Source organism: Pan paniscus, chromosome 19, assembly GCF_029289425.2.
Source record: "Pan paniscus chromosome 19, NHGRI_mPanPan1-v2.0_pri, whole genome shotgun sequence".
NCBI classification, from domain to species: Eukaryota; Metazoa; Chordata; class Mammalia; order Primates; family Hominidae; genus Pan; species Pan paniscus.
Genome location: NC_073268.2, coordinates 77,959,582 through 77,978,618, shown reverse-complemented (window position 1 = coordinate 77,978,618; position 19,037 = coordinate 77,959,582). Strand labels below are relative to the sequence as shown.

The 19,037-nt window shown below is 35.8% G+C and overlaps 1 protein-coding gene across 8 annotated transcripts in view; it reads left to right on the top strand.

The window, feature by feature from the left end:
• Positions 1-19,037, top strand: part of BRIP1 (BRCA1 interacting helicase 1) — a 187,980-nt gene that overhangs the window by 86,633 nt on the left and 82,310 nt on the right. For 3 of the 8 annotated variants that reach the window (XM_003814472.6, XM_055101590.2, XM_055101592.2), the window contains exon 14: positions 2,360-2,521. In XM_003814472.6, the coding sequence (XP_003814520.4) occupies positions 2,360-2,521 (162 nt within the window). Of the gene's footprint in view, positions 1-749; positions 810-2,359; positions 2,522-19,037 lie in introns of all 8 variants that reach the window. The other 5 variants (XM_014342182.4, XM_014342183.4, XM_055101593.2 and 2 more) reach the window with 3 other exon arrangements.

Sequence of the window (19,037 nt, the reverse complement as noted above, 5' to 3'; positions counted from 1 at the left end):
TGCTAGTTCTTTATTAAGCTACATACATAGGTTTATAGGTGGGAACATTTTTGGTCCTCACAATTACTTGGGAGCAACTACGGCATTTGGTAGTTGGGAACCTAGAATGCTACTCCTATGTAACTAAGAATTGTGCTTTCCAAATGCCAGAGTGTTCCTGTTGAGAAATGTGACTATGAACAGCAGTGAAGGAAGAATACATGTTCCACGTTTTCAAGTTGCTTTCTTTAGAGACACAGATAAATATGGGAAGTTGGTAAATTCAGCATACGTTTTCTCATAAGAATGTTATTACAGGCTCTATGTTCTCAGCCTACTGCACAAAAGTCCATTTAACCTATAATGTCGCTGAATTATAATAATGTAGTTGTGCAGCTGGATTCTGTTACACTGTAATATTTTCCTTCAACTTAAAATTTAAAAAACTTTTAATTGTGGTGGAATATATATAAAATTTACCATCTTAACCATTTTTGAGTATACAGCTCAGTCTTATTAAGTATGTATATGTTGTTGTGCAACCAATCTCAAGACTTTCTCCTCTTGAAAAACTGAAACTCTGTTCCCATTAAACAACAGCTCTCTATTCTCCCCCTCTCCCCAGCTCCTGGTAACTACCATTCCGCTTTCTGTTTCTATGAATCTGATTACTATAAATACTTCATATAAGTGGAATCATAAAATATTTGTCGTTTTTGTGACTGGCTTATTTTACTTAGTAATGTCCTCAAGGTTTGTCCATGTTGCAGATAATGTCTTCAAAGTTCATCATCTATGTTGTAGCATGTGCCAGAGTTTCCTCTTTAAAGGTGAATAATGTTTCTTGTGTGTATATGCCTGTGATTTATAATATATATATTTGGTCTTCCACTCCATTTCCTGGCATACAACTCCTAAAATCCTTAGAATCTCCAAAGTGACATTTTGTATGCTAATGAGATGACTAATGGTAGGGGGCTCCTAGGTAGCATCAGGATCAGGGCTGGCCTCCGGGAAGACCAAGACATGATAGGAGAGTTGGGATTTTCACCCCCATTCCTCAACCTCTGGGGAGGGCTTGGGGGAGATGATGCTAAAGGTTAAGTTTATCTTAATGGCCAGTGGTTTAATCAATCATGCCTACATAATGAAGCCTCCATAAAAACCTAGAAGGACAGGGTTCAGAGAGCTTCCAGATAGCTGAACACTTGGAGGTTCCTGAACACTTGGAAGGTGATGTGCCTGGGAATTGAAGCTCTGAGCCCCTTCCCACATACATCTCTTTATCTGTATCCTTTGTAATATTTTTTCTAATGAATCAGTAAGTGTAGGTAAATGTGTCCCTGGGTTCTGTGAGCAGCTCTACCAAATTAATTGAACCCAAGCAGAGGGTTGTGGGATGCCCGATTTCTAGCTGATCAGTCAGAAGCACAAGTAAAAACAACTGTGACTGGCCACAGAAATCAGGGGCAGTCTTGGGGACTGAGCCATCAACCTCTGGGATCTGAAGTTATCATCTCCCAGTAGATAGTATCAGAATTGAATTGAATTAGAGGACACCCAGTTGATGTCTGTTGCAGAATTGATTGCTTGGTATGTGGAAAAAACCTCCCACACATTTGGTCACAGAAGTTTTCTGTGTTGATTGCTGTGGTGTGAGAGCAAAGGAAAAAGTTTGTTTTTTTCTACTCAATGCTACATTTTGATCATTCATTCATTGATTCTTTCAACTGTATTTCAAAAAATTAGAAATTTCAGAAAAGTTGGAAAGATAATATTGTGAATATCTTTATATCCTTCACCTAGATTCATCACTTGTTAACATTTTGCAAAATTTCTTCTCTCTCCCTCTCTCTACATATAAGGGAGATAGAATTGCAAATAACTGTAAAATGTGGTGGGTGTGATTTTTTTCTATGACTAAGGATCTTTGAGCACCAATGAATTTTTGAAAGAGTAGTTCCTGTCATTTTTGAGACTTGCCTATGGCAAATTATACTGGCCTTCATCCCCAGTATTTTGGAATTATCTGATTCTGCTATTGGTATATATTCATCATTTCACTTGTTCATTTATTCACCTAACAAAAATTTGTTACATGCTTAAATTTTGCAAAGCTATTAAGTAAACAGAGACAGGTACAACCTGTTTTGCTTTCAAAGAATTTTCACTCTAAGAGAATTTAGTGATCTGCCTAAAGCAAAACATTTATAAATTAAATCTGTATACAGTTAATTGAAGGTAATAGAAAACCCCCTGACAATTTAAAAATAAATTGTTAAACTTGTTGCTTGATCTTTTATGTACATACTTCCAAATAAATACTAATTTCCATGCCTTTTTCAGGCATAACTCTAATAATGACATATTCATATTCTAGGTTTGGGTTGGTACCATTGGGTCAGGCCCCAAGGGTCGGAATCTCTGTGCTACCTTCCAGAATACTGAAACATTTGAGTTCCAAGATGAAGTGGGAGCACTTTTGTTATCTGTGTGCCAGACTGTGAGCCAAGGAATTTTGTGTTTCTTGCCATCTTACAAGGTAAGGGAATATTTATTGTTTCTTTTGCCTTTAAATAATCATTTACATTTTAAACATTGTCATGCTAATTTTAAAATAACCACAGTAAGCTTCCTAGGGTAGAGGCAACAAGGTAATAACTAGTTTTCTAAATATCACATATTATTTTACTTATTTTTTGATTAAGATACTGCCTGATTGTCCTACCTCTGTTTTACTTAAAAGTCTGAAAGAGCAAGGCTGGACGTGGTGGCTCATGCTTGTAATCCCAGCAGGTTGGGAGGCTGAGCTGGGAGGATCACTTGAGCCCAGGAGTTCGAGACCAGCCTGGAGAACATGGTGAAACTCTGCCTCTACAAAATACAAAAATTAGCTGGGTGTGGTGGCACACACCTATAGTCCCAGCTACCTGCGAGGCTGAGGTGGGAGGATTGCTTGAGCCCAGGAGGTTGAGGTTACAGTGAGCTATGATTGCACCCCTGCACTCCAGCGTGGGCAACAGAATAAGACTCTCTCTAAAATAAAATAAAATAATCTGAAAGAATAAAAGTCTCCAAGCAATGTTAATTATATAGGAGAAGTGTTTATGTGTACATTATTTTTATTCTTAGGGACAAGTCGATATTTTCAGAGTAGAAAGAAAGAGAGCATTCTTTTTTATTTTCATAAATTACATTTCTGAAGGATTCATTAAAGTTAATCTAAGCCAAACTTTCTTCGTTGCCCTCATTTTACTTCATGTATCTGGCCAGAAGAATTTTGTTGTTGTTTTTAGAGTCAATGATTTTTAATAATTTTTTTTAGTTAATTTGAAATTATTTAGTATATTTTGGTCCTCCTAACATTCAAAGCATTGAAACCACTTATAATTCCTGAAAGTAACATCACATTGCATCAAAATCTAACCTAAATCCAATGTAGAGAAGTGGCGTTCCCTTCTCTTTTTTCCACAGGAAGTTATACCTCTAAGGACAGAAGCATTTGGAAGTAATATATTTGAATGACAATATTGATACTTTTGACTCTTCTACTGTCTTTTTATATATATGTACTTTGATAGCTAGGGATACACTAAAGCAATTAGTCTCTTGTAGATAAATTAAAGGATTTGTTTTCAAAAACATATTTAATCAGATAATTTTTTACAAGAATATCTAAAAATAAAACGGACATAAACAGTTTTTAAAATTCTTAATGGAAAACAAGATTTATTCCAGTGTGAACATCTACACCAAACAGTTATATTTAGGAAAACTAGTAATTAAGCTTGACACTAAGTCATACAATAAAACTTGTAGGGAGTTGGTCTTACCTAATAAAATTTTTAGGACTTTTAATTCTTAAATATGGAGACAAATATCTTCCGGGAAATTGGAAGAAAAGTTATTTATGGGATTATGGAAACTGTACTCACTCCACAGTTATGTAAGCGATTAAAGCAAAATCTTATTTCATTGCTAAAACCTTTTTATATTTTCCAGTCATAGTCACAAAAAGGGAGATAGGAGATGTCTGGGTGACATTTTTCTGCTAGGCTTGGAATACATATAGCAGACAGTATGAATTTTAGTTACAGACATTTATAATTGGGTGACTAGAGACTATAACATTGAAATAACTTTTTAGTGACTGTATATATATTAGCAAAATGAATAGATTATTTTTCTGCTTCTAGCTTTTCAATTAAAAATAAAGACACAGGAAATCCTTCGAATATACTTTGTTCCAATTGAGTTTATTTCTTTGCGAAATTAATTGTTCTGCAGGTTTTTGTTTAATTTTTTTGTGGCTTAAAACAGTAAACATTTATTATCTCATAGTTTCTTTTTTTATTATTATACTTTAAGTTCTAGGGTACATGTGCACAACGTGCAGGTTTGTTACATACATATACATGTGCCATGCTGGTTTGCTGCACCCATCAACTCGTCATTTACATTAGGTATTTCTCCTAATGCTATCCCTCCCCTAGGCCCCCACCCCAGAACAGGCCCCAGTGTGTGATGTTCCCTACCCTGCGTCCACATGTTCTCATTGTTCAATTCCCACCTATGAGTGAGAACATGCGGTGTTTGGTTTTCTGTCTTTGTGATAGTTTGCTGAGAATGATGGTTTCCAGCTTCATCCATGTCCCTGCAAAGGACATGAACTCATCCTTTTTTATGGCTGCATAGTATTCTATGGTGTATATGTGCCACATTTTCTTAATCCAGTCTATCATTGATGGACATTTGGGTTGGTTCCAAGTCTTTGCTATTGTGAATAGTGCTGCAATAAATATACGTATGCATGTGTCTTTATAGTAGCATGATTTATAATCCTTTGGGTATATACCCAGTAATGTGATGACTGGGTCAAATGGTATTTCTAGTTTTAGATCCTTGAGGAATCGCCACACTGTCTTCCACAATGGTTGAACTAATTTATACTCCCACCAACAGTGTAAAAGCGTTCCTGTTTCTCTACATCCTCTCCAGCATCTGTTGTTTCCTGACTGTTTAATGATCACCATTCTAACTGGTGTGAGATGGTATCTCATTGTGGTTTTGATTTGCATTTCTCTGATAACCAGTGATGATGAGCATTTTTTCATGTGTCTGTTGGCTGCATAAATGTCTTCTTTTGAGAAGTGTCTGTTCATATCCTTTGCCCACTTTTTGATGGGGTTGTTTGTTTTTTTCTTGTAAATTTGTTTAAGTTATTTGTAGATTCTAGATATTAGCCCTTTGTCAGATGGGTAGATCGCAAAAATTTTCTCCCATTCTGTAGGGATGGGAGCCTACAGAATGTTCTGTAGGCTGTTCACTCTGATGGTAGTTTCTTTTTCTGTACTGAAGCTCTTTAGTTTAATTAGATCCCATTTTTCAATTTTGGCTTTTGTTGTCATTGATTTTGGCGTTTTAGTCATGAAGTCCTTGCCCATGCCTATGTTCTGAATGGTATTGCCTAGGTTTTCTTCTAGGGTTTTTATGGTTTCAGGTCTAAGATTTAAGTCTTTAATCCATCTTGAATTAATTTTTGTATAAGGTGTAAGGAAGGGATCCAGTTTCAGCTTTCTACATATGGCTAGCCAGTTTTCCCAGCACCACTTATTAAATAGGGAATTCTTTCCCCATTGCTTGTTTTTATCAAGTTTGTCAGGTTTTGTCAGGTTTTGTTTTTGTCAGGTTTGTCAATTAGTTATTCTGCAGGTTTTTGTTTAATTCTTTTAAAATTTTTGTTTATTGTCTGCTTGTCTTGGTTGTATTTGTCTTTTTAATTGATTTGTATGGGCTTTTAAATATATAGTATGGATAGTAATCCTTTATAATACATATCATTAAAACCTTGTTGTTTGTCATTAAATTCTTTAATTTCTTTTTTAGCTTTAAGTATCTTAATTTATCAAAATAATTCTTATACATAATTAAATAATGTTAGATAATGAAAAAACAACAGCTCCCTTCACTATACTACTCCTCCTTTCTTCCCAGTCCCACATCCCCAGAGGCTTCGCAGGTCTTTGATTTATTTTTCTGATATTTATTGTCATTTCTAATTGTGGTGAAACATGCATAACAAAATTTAGGGTTTTTTTTTTTTTTTTTTCTGAGATGGAATTTTACCCTTGTTGCCCAGTCTGGAGTGCAATGGTGTGATCTTGGCTCACTGCAACCTGTGCCTCCCGGGTTCAAGTGATTCTCCTGCCTCAGCCTCCTGAGTAGCTGGGATTGCAGTCATGTGCCACCACACCCGGCTAATTTTGTATTTTTAGTAGAGATGGGGTTTCTCCAGGTTGGTCAGGCTGGTCTTGAACTCCCGACCTCAGATGATCTGCCCGCCTTGGCCTCCCAAAGTGCTGGGATTACAGGCGTGAGCCACTGCGTTCGGCCTTAGCATTTTTTGTGTGTGTACAATTAAGTACATTCACAATGTTAGACAACCAAGACCACTATCTATTTTCAGAACCTTTCATCATACCAAATAAGAACTCTGTTCCCACAAAATAACTCCCCAGATTCCTTTGCCCCATTTCCTGTTACCCTCTAGTATTCTTTCTGTCTCTGTGAATTTGGCTATTGTAGCTACTTCATATAAGTGGAATCATACAGTATTTGTCCTTTGTTTCTGATTTATTTCATTAGCCATAATGTTTTCAGGGTTCATCCATCTTGTAGCATACATCGGAATCCTTTTTATGGCAGAATAATATTTCATTTTATATATATATATATATATATATATATATATATATATATATATATATATCTCACATTTGCTTATCCATTCATCTGTCGATGGGTATTTGGATTGTTTCTACCTTTTGCCTGTTGTGAATAATGCTGCTATGAACGCTGGTGTACAAATATCTATTTGTGACCTTGCTTTCAATTCATTTGGATATATACCTAGAAATGTAATTTCTGGATCTTGTGATAATTCTAAATGTAACTTCTTTTTTTGAGATGGAGTCTCAGTCTGTCACCCAGGCTGGAGTGCAGTGGCATCATCTCAGCTCATTGCAACCTCCGCCTTCCAGGTTCCAGTGATTCTCCTGCCTCAGCCTCCCGAGTAGCTGGGATTACAGGTGTCCGCCAACATGTCTGGCTAATTTTTGTGTATTTTTAGTAGAGACAGGGTTTCACCATGTTGGCCAGGCTGGTCTTGAACTCCTGACCTCAGGTGATCTGCCTGCCTCGGCCTCCCAAAGTGCTGGGATCACAGCCGTGAACCACCGCGCCCAGCCTAAATTTAACTTTTTGAAGAACCACCAAACTGTTTTTTTTTAATAGTCAATGCATAATTTAGATTCCCATCAGCAGTGCACAAGGATTCCAATTTTTCCACATTTTTGCCAATACTTGTTATTTTATGTTTTTTTTGATAATAGCCTTTCAAATGGGTATAAAGTGTAGTATCTCCTTGTGGTTTTGATTTGCAGTTCCCTGATGACTAGTGATGTTAAGTATATTTTCATGTGCTTATTAGTAATTCAGACATCTTCTTTAGAGAAATGCCTATTCAAATTCTTTGCGCATTTTTGCACTGAGTCATTTTTAGTATATTCACAAAGTTGTGTAATCATCACCACTGTCTAATTCCAGAATATTTTTCTGACCCCAAAAAGAAACTCCTAACTCATTAACAGTCACTGCCTACTCTTACCTGCTATTCCCTAGTATCCACTAATCTGCTATTTCTATAGATTTGCCTTTTCTGAACATTTCATCTAAATTGAATCATACAATATGTGACTTTTTGTGTCTGGCTTTTTCACATAGTGTAATGTTTCCATGTTCAGCATTATAGGATGAATTAATACTTTATTCCTTTTTATGGCTGAATAACATTCCTTTTACTTTCAACCTATTTGTGTCTAAATTTAAAGTGTGTCTCTTATAGACAGCATATAGTTGGAGCATTTAAAAAATTCATTCTGCTTATCTCTGCCTTTTAACTTGAGTGTTTACTCCATTTACGTTTAATGTAATTAGTGCTAAGGTAGTGTTTACAAATGCCACTTTGCTGTTTGTTTTCTGTATATCTGGTGCCTTTTCCCCCTCTATTTCTCTATCATTGCCTTTTGAATCTAATAGATAGATATTTTCTAGTGTGCCATTTAAATTTTTCTAATGTGTCACTTTAATTCCCTTGGCTTTTCTTTTACTGTGTATTTTTTAGTTATTTTCTTAGTGGTTGTCCTAGGAATTATATTTAACATCTTATGTAGTTTGGATTAATACTAATTTAATTTTCAATAGAATGCAGAAGCTTTAATCCTATGTAGCTGTTTTTTTAATCCTACCTTCTTTGTGTCATTATTATAAAAATTACATCTTTACACATTGTATGTCTCTCAACACAGATTTACAATTATTACCTTTTGCAACTGACTTTCAAATCAGATAAAAAAAATTAAAAACAGAATACATTTTATATTGTCTTTTGTATCTATGTTAAAACACATTTTATACTGTCTTTTATAACTACCTTGTAGTTATCTTGACCAGTGCTCTTTAATTAATTCTTAATGTGGACTTGAGTTACTCTCCAATGTCCCTAAAAACTTATTCTTAAATAGAATCTGAGCCTTGCAGCTGTCTCTCTCTGTTGTAATCCTCTGCTGTTATACTGGAGCCCTGTTGATGTGGTGGTAAGGTATGGGGAACAGGAAGCATCTTCTAATCCTATGATTATGTCTCAGTCTTTTAGCATGACTGTGTCCCTTGCCTGTGACCTTCACAAGTGTTTCTGAGCTCTTCATTCATATCATAAGATTAGATGGCAGGGAGCTGCAGTTTAGGAAATGATCCCTTCCCTCATGTTGGATAAGGATCTGGTAAAATCTTCCTTACTGGCAGACTGGCCATTGTTTTGGAGAATGCGTTGAACGTATTTCAAAATGGTTGTTTTTTCCCCTCCTCCTGCCCGAAACAGTAGGGTTTTTCTTGGCTCTTTACTGTGGGAACCTGGTGGGATTTTTAGAGATAATGTCTTAAAAATTGTGGGCCCCCTGGCAAGACTGCAGCCCCTAGGAGTTTCTCACTTATAAACTAGTTCACATTTTATCTCCAGCAATTCATCAATATTATCTTTTAACTATTTCTGTCAATTTATGTTTTAGTGGCCACTGTCCCAGTAAGCATATCTTGATTCTCTGTATTTACCTGTCTCTCCAGATTTCAGGGTGGCAGTTTGCCTTGTGACCTCAGTTCTCAGATGGATCCCAGAAAAGTAATTGATTTTTAGTTTGTTTAACTTTTTTCTGTTGTAAAACAGGTGTGATGACTTCCAGTTCTTTACATATTGGAGCTGAAATCAGAAGTCCAATAAAATTGGCAAAAATAAATTTGCTACTGAGTTTCAGAATCTAGTCATAAGAGCAAACTAGCACATTATTATAATCTTTTGTCAGTACCGTTGTCAATTCTCACATAGTACAGTGACTACAGTTATTAAATGTATTAATATTATGCCATCTAGTTTTCATTTCAGAGGGGTTTGATACTGACCATGCAGAAGACAGAAAGCCTACATTAGAATTCATTTCAGGGGGACATGAGGAACCAGGATTGAAATATAATTAGATGGGTTGTATTAGTTCTATGTTGCTGCATAACAAATTACCACAAAATTAGCACCGTAAAACAGTACACATTTATCATCTTACTCTTTCTGTGGGTCAGGAGTCTGGGCATGGCTTATCTGGGTTTTTCTTCTCAGTGTATTACAAGGCTCCCAGCAGAGTCAACTGGGGTTGTGGTCTCACTAAAGGCTTGACTGGGGAAAGATTAGCTTCCAGGGTCCCTCAGTTTGTTTGCAGAATTTATCCCTTGTAGTCGTAGGACTGAGTGAGATACCCAGTCTTTTGCGGGCTGTTGGCTAAGGATGACTCTTAGGTCTTAAAGGTTGCATTCAGGTCCTAGTCATATCGCCCTCTCAACAACGTGGCAGCTTATTACTACTACTACTATTTTTTTCTTCTTCAAAGCCAACAAAGGTGTCTCTTCTGTAGGGGGGCATTGTATCTTTTAAGGACTTTTACCTGATTAAGTCAGGCCCACCCAAGATAATCTCCCTTTTGATTAACTCAGAATCAATTGAGGTAGACCTTAATTACATTCATAAAATCCCCTCATCTTTACTACATAATATAATCTAATCATGGAAGTAAAGTCTTATTTTTATCTCACAACGGGGAGAAGTTTATGCAGGTTGTATATAGGGAGTTAGGAATCTTAGGGGCTGTCATAAACTTTTTATCACAGGGGTTAATTTATCAGGGTAAGAAAAAGGTTAGGAAGAACCATTAGAATAAAGATTTGTGACTATGGCATATGAAAATATTAATAGAAGTGAAATGATATTTATGAAATTTAGGTAGCAAAGGCATCATAACTGCACATAATAAGCTTTCCATAAATGCTTGATGAATAAACACACGAATGGATGGAGACTAACTCTTATTGTTCCAAGTCTTTCTTACTGCCTTTGAAGTTAGAGGTATTTTAGAACTACAAACTAAAATTCCTGTGATTTGCCCGTAGAGCAATACAGCCTAATTCCACATACTAATACTTATTTTTTATTGAGAAAGAACTTTAAATATCTTTAGTTGAATTTCTTTAAAATACCAAAATATTTATATTGAGAGCCTTGCTTATATTATATTTAAGATCTTCCTGAGAAATCTCATCATTTTACTTCACATTTATTTTTATTTACTTAATCCATTGAAGAAATCATTATTGAGTACATACTTTGTGTGGAGGACTGCACTAAGTCCTGTTAAAGATTCAAAAATAAACAAGTTACTGTCTCTTCAAGAAGATTTCAGTTTGGGTTGTGGTATAAAATAAGTGTACACATCCTTGCATTATTTGACAAAATTTATAATCATTAGAGAGATTAAGAAGAATGATAATGGAATTAAGAGTAGGAAGAGATCACATGTGATTGAATGAAGCAGAGGAGTTTCCTAGAGAAGGTGGTTGATATTTCAGTGGGTATTAAAAAAAGGTGGATAGATTTCTACTGGTAGATGTGGGAGTGAGGAATATAATATTCTGGACCAAGGAGACATGTATTAGCAAAGGCACAGAAAATATTTTCATAATCACAGAGTTTAGCTTCGCTTGTGTGAAAATGTAATGTAAAGACTGGTTGCAGAGTTTCATAAAAGAAACATAGGATAAGGGCCAGGTGCGGTGACTCACACCTGTAATCCCAGCACTTTGGGAGGCCAAGGTGGGTGGATTGCCTGAGCTCAGGAGTTTGACATCAAGTTGGGCAACATGGTGAAACCTCGTCTCTACTAAAAATCAAAAAGAAAGAAAGAAACATATGGTAGAAGTCTAGGCCCAGTGCAGAAGCCTATAATCCCAGCAATTTGGGAGGCTGAGGTAGGAGGATCACTTGAGGCCAGATGTTCAAGACCAGCCTGGGTAACATAGAGAGACCCAGTGTTTAAAAAAACAAAACAAAAAATATCAGCCAGGTGTGGTGTTGTGAGTCCCAGCTACTTAGGAGGCTGAGATGGGAGGATCGCTTGAGCCCAGAAGTTTGAGGCTGCAGTGAGCTGTGATCACACCACTGCACTCCAGCTTGGCCAATAGCAAGACCCTATCTCTAAAAAAGAAAAATATATGTCTAAAGCTTTTCAAACCATACATTTTAGTGGTCATTTCTTCCCCCTTATATTTAATGGCCAGTTTTCTTCCTGTACTAGATAATTGGAATGGGTGATTTACTCAAAACTTTACTCTTTCATTGAGTAAAAACTAATATTCTTTTGATGTAAACTGCAGCATTTGTTTAAGGGTAAGAGTGAGAACGTTGTTCATCTAGTTTTTTTCCCCACATTCTTTCAGACCAATAGTTTATGGTAACTAGGAGGAATGCCATTCTTCCACTAAGATAAATTTGATTTTGACTCTGTTGTTATTTAAGTAGTAGCAGCATTGCTTTAGAACTCTCTGAAATTCATTTTTATGGGTAGAAGAGTTTCTAAACTCTTTATATGGACAGAGAAGTTTCTGTCCATATAAAGAGAATAGAAACTTTTCTATTAAATCATTTTGAAAAGAGACTCTCTGGTGCCAAAGTAACAAGTTGGATCTTTTTATTCATACAATACAGACTTCGACTTAAAAAAAAATACATCTTTATGAGTAATATGTATAAACCATTTTCCCTGAGGGCATATTTTACATTCATCACTGAATGTCAGATGAGGAATAAAATGCAAACATTCCTGTTCACTCTCTAGCTGTAGTTTTTTAAAGTATTGTTCAGCATTAAATTTGTATGTTAAGAAGTTTGCAGTGCTACTAGTTTGTTATGGTTCTCATTTCTTTTTTTTTTTTTTTTTTTTTTTTTTTTTTTTTTTTTTTTAGTTTAGGGTTCTTTTTTATTATGGTAAAAACACATAACATAAAATTTATGATTTTTAAGTGTGCAGTTTAGTGGCATCGCTCATATTGTCAGGGTATCATCTTCTCCAAATGAGGCTTTTATCTTCTCCAAATGAAACTCTGTGCCTATTAAACACTAACTTCTCATTCCTTCCTCCCTCCAGTCCCTGACAGCTACCATTCTACCTTTTGTTTCTTTTTTTTTTTTTTTTTATACTTTAAGTTTTAGGGTACATGTGCACATTGTGCAGGTTAGTTACATATGTATACATGTGCCATGCTGGTGCGCTGCACCCACTAACTCGTCATCTAGCATTAGGTATATCTCCCAATGCTACCCCTCCCCCCTACCCCCACCCCACCACAGTCCCCAGAGTGTGATATTCCCCTTCCTGTGTCCATGTGATCTCATTGTTCAATTCCCACCTATGAGCAAGAATATGCGGTGTTTGGTTTTTTGTTCTTGCGATAGTTTACTGAGAATGATGGTTTCCAATTTCATCCATGTCCCTACAAAGGACATGAACTCATCATTTTTTTATGGCTGCATAGTATTCCATGGTGTATATGTGCCACATTTTCTTAATCCAGTCTATCATTGTTGGACATTTGGGTTGGTTCCAACATGGGAGAAAATTTTCGCAACCTACTCATCTGACAAAGGGCTAATATCCAGAATCTACAATGAACTCAAACAGATTTACAAGAAAAAAACAAACAACCCCATCAAAAAGTGGGTGAAGGACATGAACAGACACTTCTCAAAAGAAGACATTTATGCAGCCAAAAAATACATGAAAAAATGCTCATCATCACTGGCCATCAGAGAAATGCAAATCAAAACCACTATGAGATATCATCTCACACCAGTTAGAATGGCAATCATTAAAAAGTCAGGAAACAACAGGTGCTGGAGAGGATGTGGAGAAATAGGAACACTTTTACACTGTTGGTGGGACTGTAAACTAGTTCAACCATTGTGGAAGTCAGTGTGGCGATTCCTCAGGGATCTAGAACTAGAAATACCATTTGACCCAGTCATCCCATTACTGGGTATATACCCAAATGACTATAAATCATGCTGCTGTAAAGACACATGCACACGTATGTTTATTGCGGCATTATTCACAATAGCAAAGACTATGGTTCTCATTTTTAAAGCCATACCACACTTAACCTAAAGGAGAAACTAAATTGCTACATTAAAAAGTGTTTTTTTTCCCCTCGTGTAGAAGGCTGAAATTTCTATAGATATAAATTCGCTTTAAGTGATCAACTGAGCCTTTTGAAGAAATATTTTTTTCTACAGTGTTAAATAGAAAGAATCATTATGCCATTGAGGCTTTGGGGATGTGGTAGAGAGGTTGTATATCTCTCAGGTTAGATGTAGTTCTTGAGAACTTCTGCTCTTGGTTATTAAACAAAAAGTATTCATTTGTTTGTTCCTTTGTTTATTCATTTGACAAACATTTACTGGGCACATACTACATTCTGAGTAGACAATTCATATGGCTAAGGTCATACATTTAATTAGTGAAAGCATTTGCCTTAGAACTCCTGATTTTCTAGTTCAATGCTATCCTCGTAATAGTATTCTACTGTTTGAAATATAGTTGATCTGATAAATATTAATTTGACCTATTATTTTTATTTAGAACAATATGCACTTATATAAAAATACCTACATATTGGTATACCTATATTTATGTTTGCTTTTCACATTTGTTTTTGATTATGAGCTAAACTGTTAGGAAGATAGATATAAGAGCTACTCTGAAAGAGGATGTTAAAAAGCTGCTTTAACAATTGAATGAAAATAGTAGGGCAGTTGGAAAGTAACAATTTAATAACCAAGTTGTTTTTTGCTCTGTGTGTGTGTGTGTGTGTGTGTGTGTGTGTGCATGTATATAGTCATTTATGTACTATCTATAAATAACATGAATATACTTGTATCACATCTGGTTTCAAAAAAGCTTTATAAAAATATATTGATTAGGCTGGGCATGCTGGCTCATGCCTGTAATCCCAGCACTTTGGGAGGCCAAGGAGGGTGGATCACCTGAGGTCAGGAGTTCAAGACCAGCCTGGCCAACATGGTGAAACTCCGTCTCTACTAAAAATTCAAAATTAACCGGACATGGTGGCACATGCCTGTAATCCCTGCTAATTGGGAGGCTGAGGCAGGAGAATTGCTTGAATCCAGGAGGCGGAGGTTGCAGTGAGCCAAGATCACGCCATGCACTCCAGCCTGGGCAATAAGAGTGAAACTCTGTCTCAAAAAAAAAATATATATATATATAGATATATATATATATATATATATAAAATATACACACACACACATATACATATGTATGTGTATATGTATATATGTGTATGTGTATGTTTATGTATGTATATGTATTATAATTTTTAAGTGAAAAATCTAGGGAGAATAAAGGCAGAGAAGTTAAGATTAAACTAGAGTCAAGGATGTCCAGGTAACTTAGTTTGAGAAGGCAGTGTCTTGGTCAATTTTTTGATGCTATAACAGAATACCACAGACTGGACAGAAAGAAAATAAATTTATTTCTCACAATTCTGGAGACTAAGAAGTCCAAGTATCAAGTTGCCAGCATCTAGTAAGGGCCTTCTTGCTCCATCATCTCGAGGTGAAAGGTGAAAGGGCAAGTGACACAGAAAGAAAAAGCTCCTTTATTTTTTAAAGGCATTAAACCCATCCATGAGGACAGAACCTTTCTGGCCTAATGGTCTCTTAAATGCTGCACCTGTTAATACTGTTACAATGACAATTACATTTTAACATGACTTTGGGAAGGGACATTCAAACCATAGCAGGCAGGGATCAAGTAGCAAATTTAGAGGCTGAATTCATCCTAACTCCCTGTGCTCCCCCCACCCCCTTAGTTCTAAACTATTTTTCATGGATGTAAGGATAAATATAGGAAGCACTTTTGGGAAATGACAGACAAATTAGTTAAATATAACTTATGATTAATTTACTGTACATTTTACATATTAAAGCAATTTTTTAGCTTGATATGGACTAGAAAAACTTGGAGGTTCTAGTTGTTTCATCTTGGTTACAATCTTTAATATCTACCCAGTTAATCTTCATAATAGCAACCAATTGATTTTCCTTTTTGGCTGACAGTTTCATATTGGCACCTTTTGAATTTAGATGATTTGTGTGGTGTCAGGAGGGACGTTAACTTGATGCAGTGGTAGTCTCCAAATATACTTATCCCAGAGGTCATGGGACAAAAAAGTGACACCACATTGGGATGCTTGAATCATATAGTTTAGTAAAGATAGTTAAAACACACAGTGGGAGGCAAGGGGAGAGAGTTGAGGGTAGGTTAACATGTGAATACAATGTAAGTGGGTGGAAGGACCACACTACCTAAATCCTGGGCTGTGCAATGTTTATGTCTTGTCTTTCTCTTTTCCACATCAGCTCTCCTTTGCTGATGGTGTGCTTACAGAGACTAGAAATGAGGTTTACGCAAGGGGACCCAACAGATGCACAATTGACACACTTTATTAGAGTAAGGCCAGCGCAAATGCACTTGGCCACAGCTGTAGTCCATCAGTTTGCCTGCTGAGCTACAATGTATTTTATTTGCCTTTCTTGGGCAGAGGATACATGGAGCCAGAATGGGTGTCACCAATGGGTGGCTGAATAAGATTTTATGGATATTGGGTAGTATTTTATATGCCTCAGATATATTTAATGTATCTTGGATATTTGATACCTCATGTATATGTAGTGTATCTTGAATATCTAGTGTCTTTCCATCCTTTTTCATCTATGTTCATAGAGAAATGCTGTACTTACTTTATCTCTTTAATATGGCTTACACAGGTTTCTAACTTCTAGCTATGATTTTAACATTTTAAGAGTTTCACCCATCTATTTGGGTTCTTGTATTTTATATATTCTCAAATGTACAGCAGATGCAAATTATAGAAGCGAACTCTCCCAATCTCTAGCCTTCGATTTTAAGATATCAAGTTAACTCAAGGGTTATTGCATTTTTGAAAAGTCTTTCAAAAGATACATCAGTCTCTACAGGACATGGTGAATGAATGGTTAGAGCTCATACCAGTGCGTTGGTTGTTTGCCTTTGTACAAAGTACTATTTCTGAGGAGTTTTTAGAAATAAGATTCACCTTGCTTGCCTAGTGTAGATAATGTTAGCTTGAAGTCATGCTAACATGAGAGATCATAAAGGAAAAAAGTCATCAAGGAAAAGATTCTACAGATAGCAGCTCAATGTAGAGAATATCATAGGTCACATGGTATTTTTTATACCAGTTTTAGGTTCACAGCAAAATTGAGTGGACAGTATAGACAGCTCTCATATACCCCTTTACCCGACACATGCACAACCTTCCCCACATTCTCATACCAGCTGCCCTGTGTCTGGACTTCTGACCTACAGAGACTGTGAGATAATAAATGGGTATTTCTTTTCATGCTACAACATGGATGAATCTGGAGGACATTAGACTAAGTGAAATAAGCTCGTCATAAAAACGGCAAATACACTATTACACTTATATGAGGTACTTACAGTAGTCAAATTCAGAGATAGAAAGTAGAAGGGTGGTTGCCCCAGACTCTGGTAACTACCATTTTACTGTCACTTCTTTGAGTTCAGTTGTTTTAGATGCCACGTAAAGTAAGGGCATGAGACATTTATCTTTCTGTGCCTGGCTTATTTCACTTAGCATAATGTTCTCCAATTCCAGCCAAATGAACAATGCTACAGTGAACGAGGGAGTGTAGATATTTCTTCTGCAAACTGACTTCAAATTTTAGGGGTAAATACTCAGAAGTGAGATTGCTAGATCATAAGGTAATTCTGTTTTGAGTGTTTTGAGTAACGTCCATTCAGTTTTTTATAATGGCTGTACTAATTTACATTCTTACCAACAGTGTGCAAGGCTTCCCTTTTCTCCACATCCTCACCAACACTTTGTTATCTTTCATCTTTTTGACAGTAGCCATTGTTACAGGCATAAGGTAATGTTTCATCATGGTTTTAATTTGCATTTCCCTAATGATTAGTGATTTTGAGCATTTTTTCATGTATCTGTTGGTCATTTGTTGTCTTCTTTTAGAAATGTCTATTCAAGTCCCTTGCCCATTTTTAAATTGAGTTATTTGTGTTCTTGCTAATGAGTTGTTTGAGTTTCTTATATATTTTGGATATTAACTCCTTATTGGATATATAGCTTGTAAATATTTTCTCCCAATCTGTAGGTTGCCACTTTGTTTATTGTTTTCTCTTTGTTGTAATTGCATTGGCCTATTTTTGCTTTTGTTGCCTGTGCTTTTGGGATCAAATCCAAAAAATCATTGCCTAGACCAATGTTATGTAGTTTTCCCCCCTCTGTTTTCTTCTAGTAGTTTTACAGTTTCAGGTCTTGGGTTTAAATCTTTAATTCATTTTGAGTTTTTTTTTTTTATATATTGTGAGATAAGGGTCCATTTTCATTCTTCTGCATGTGGATATCTAATTTTCTTAGCACCATTTTTAGAGAGTCTTTTTTTCCCATTGTGTATACTTGGCACCTTTGTTGAAAATCAGTTGAGCACATACATGGGTTTCTTTCTGTGCTCTTTGTTTCGTTGGTCACTGCGGCTGTTTTTTATGCCAATACCATGCTGTTTTAATTACTATAGCTTTGCAGTGTGGTTTGGAATCAGGTCGTGTGATGCCTCCATTTTTGTTCTTTTTACTCATGACTGCCATGGCTATTCAAAGCTTCTTGTGGCTCTATATGAAATTTAGGATTCTTTTTTCTATTTCTATGAAAAATGACATTGGAATTTTGATAGAGATTACATTGAATCAATATGTCACTTTGGGTAATATGAACATTTTAACAATATTCTTCCAGTCTATGAGCAAAGAATATCATGCTATTTACTTGTATCTTCTACAATTTCTCTCATCAACATTTTATAGATTTCAGTGTACAAGGCTTTCTTCACCTTGGTTAAATTTCTTTCTTTCTTTCTCTCTCTTTTTGGTAGCTATTGTAAAAGGAGTTCTCTTAATTTCTTTTTTGGATAGTCTGTTATTAGTATATAGAAATGCTACTGATTTTTTGTGTGTTGATTTTGTATCCTGCAAGTTTACTGTGTTTATTCATTTATTAGTTCTAACAGTTTTTTGTTGTAGTCTTTAGGGGTTTCTATATATAAGATTATGTCTTCAGCAAACGGGCAGTTTCACTTTTTTCTTTTCTATTTGGATGCTTTTTATTTCTTTCTCTTTCTAAATTTTTCTGGCAAGGACTTCAGTACTGTGTTAAATGGACATAGTGAAAGTGGGCATCCTTGTCTTGTTCCAGATCTTAGAGGTAAGGCTTTCAATTTTTCACCATTGAATATAATGTTAAGTGTGGGCTTATCATATTTGGCCTTTATTGGCCAAATATGCAGTACATTTCTTCTATACCTAATTTAGTAAAAGTTTTTCTCAGGAAAGGATGTTGAATTTTGTCAAATGATTTTTCTACATCTAATGAGATGATCATATGGTTTTTGTCCTTCATTCTATTAATGTGCTGTATACATTTATTGATTTACATATGTTGAACTATCTTTCCATCCAGTGATAAATCCCATT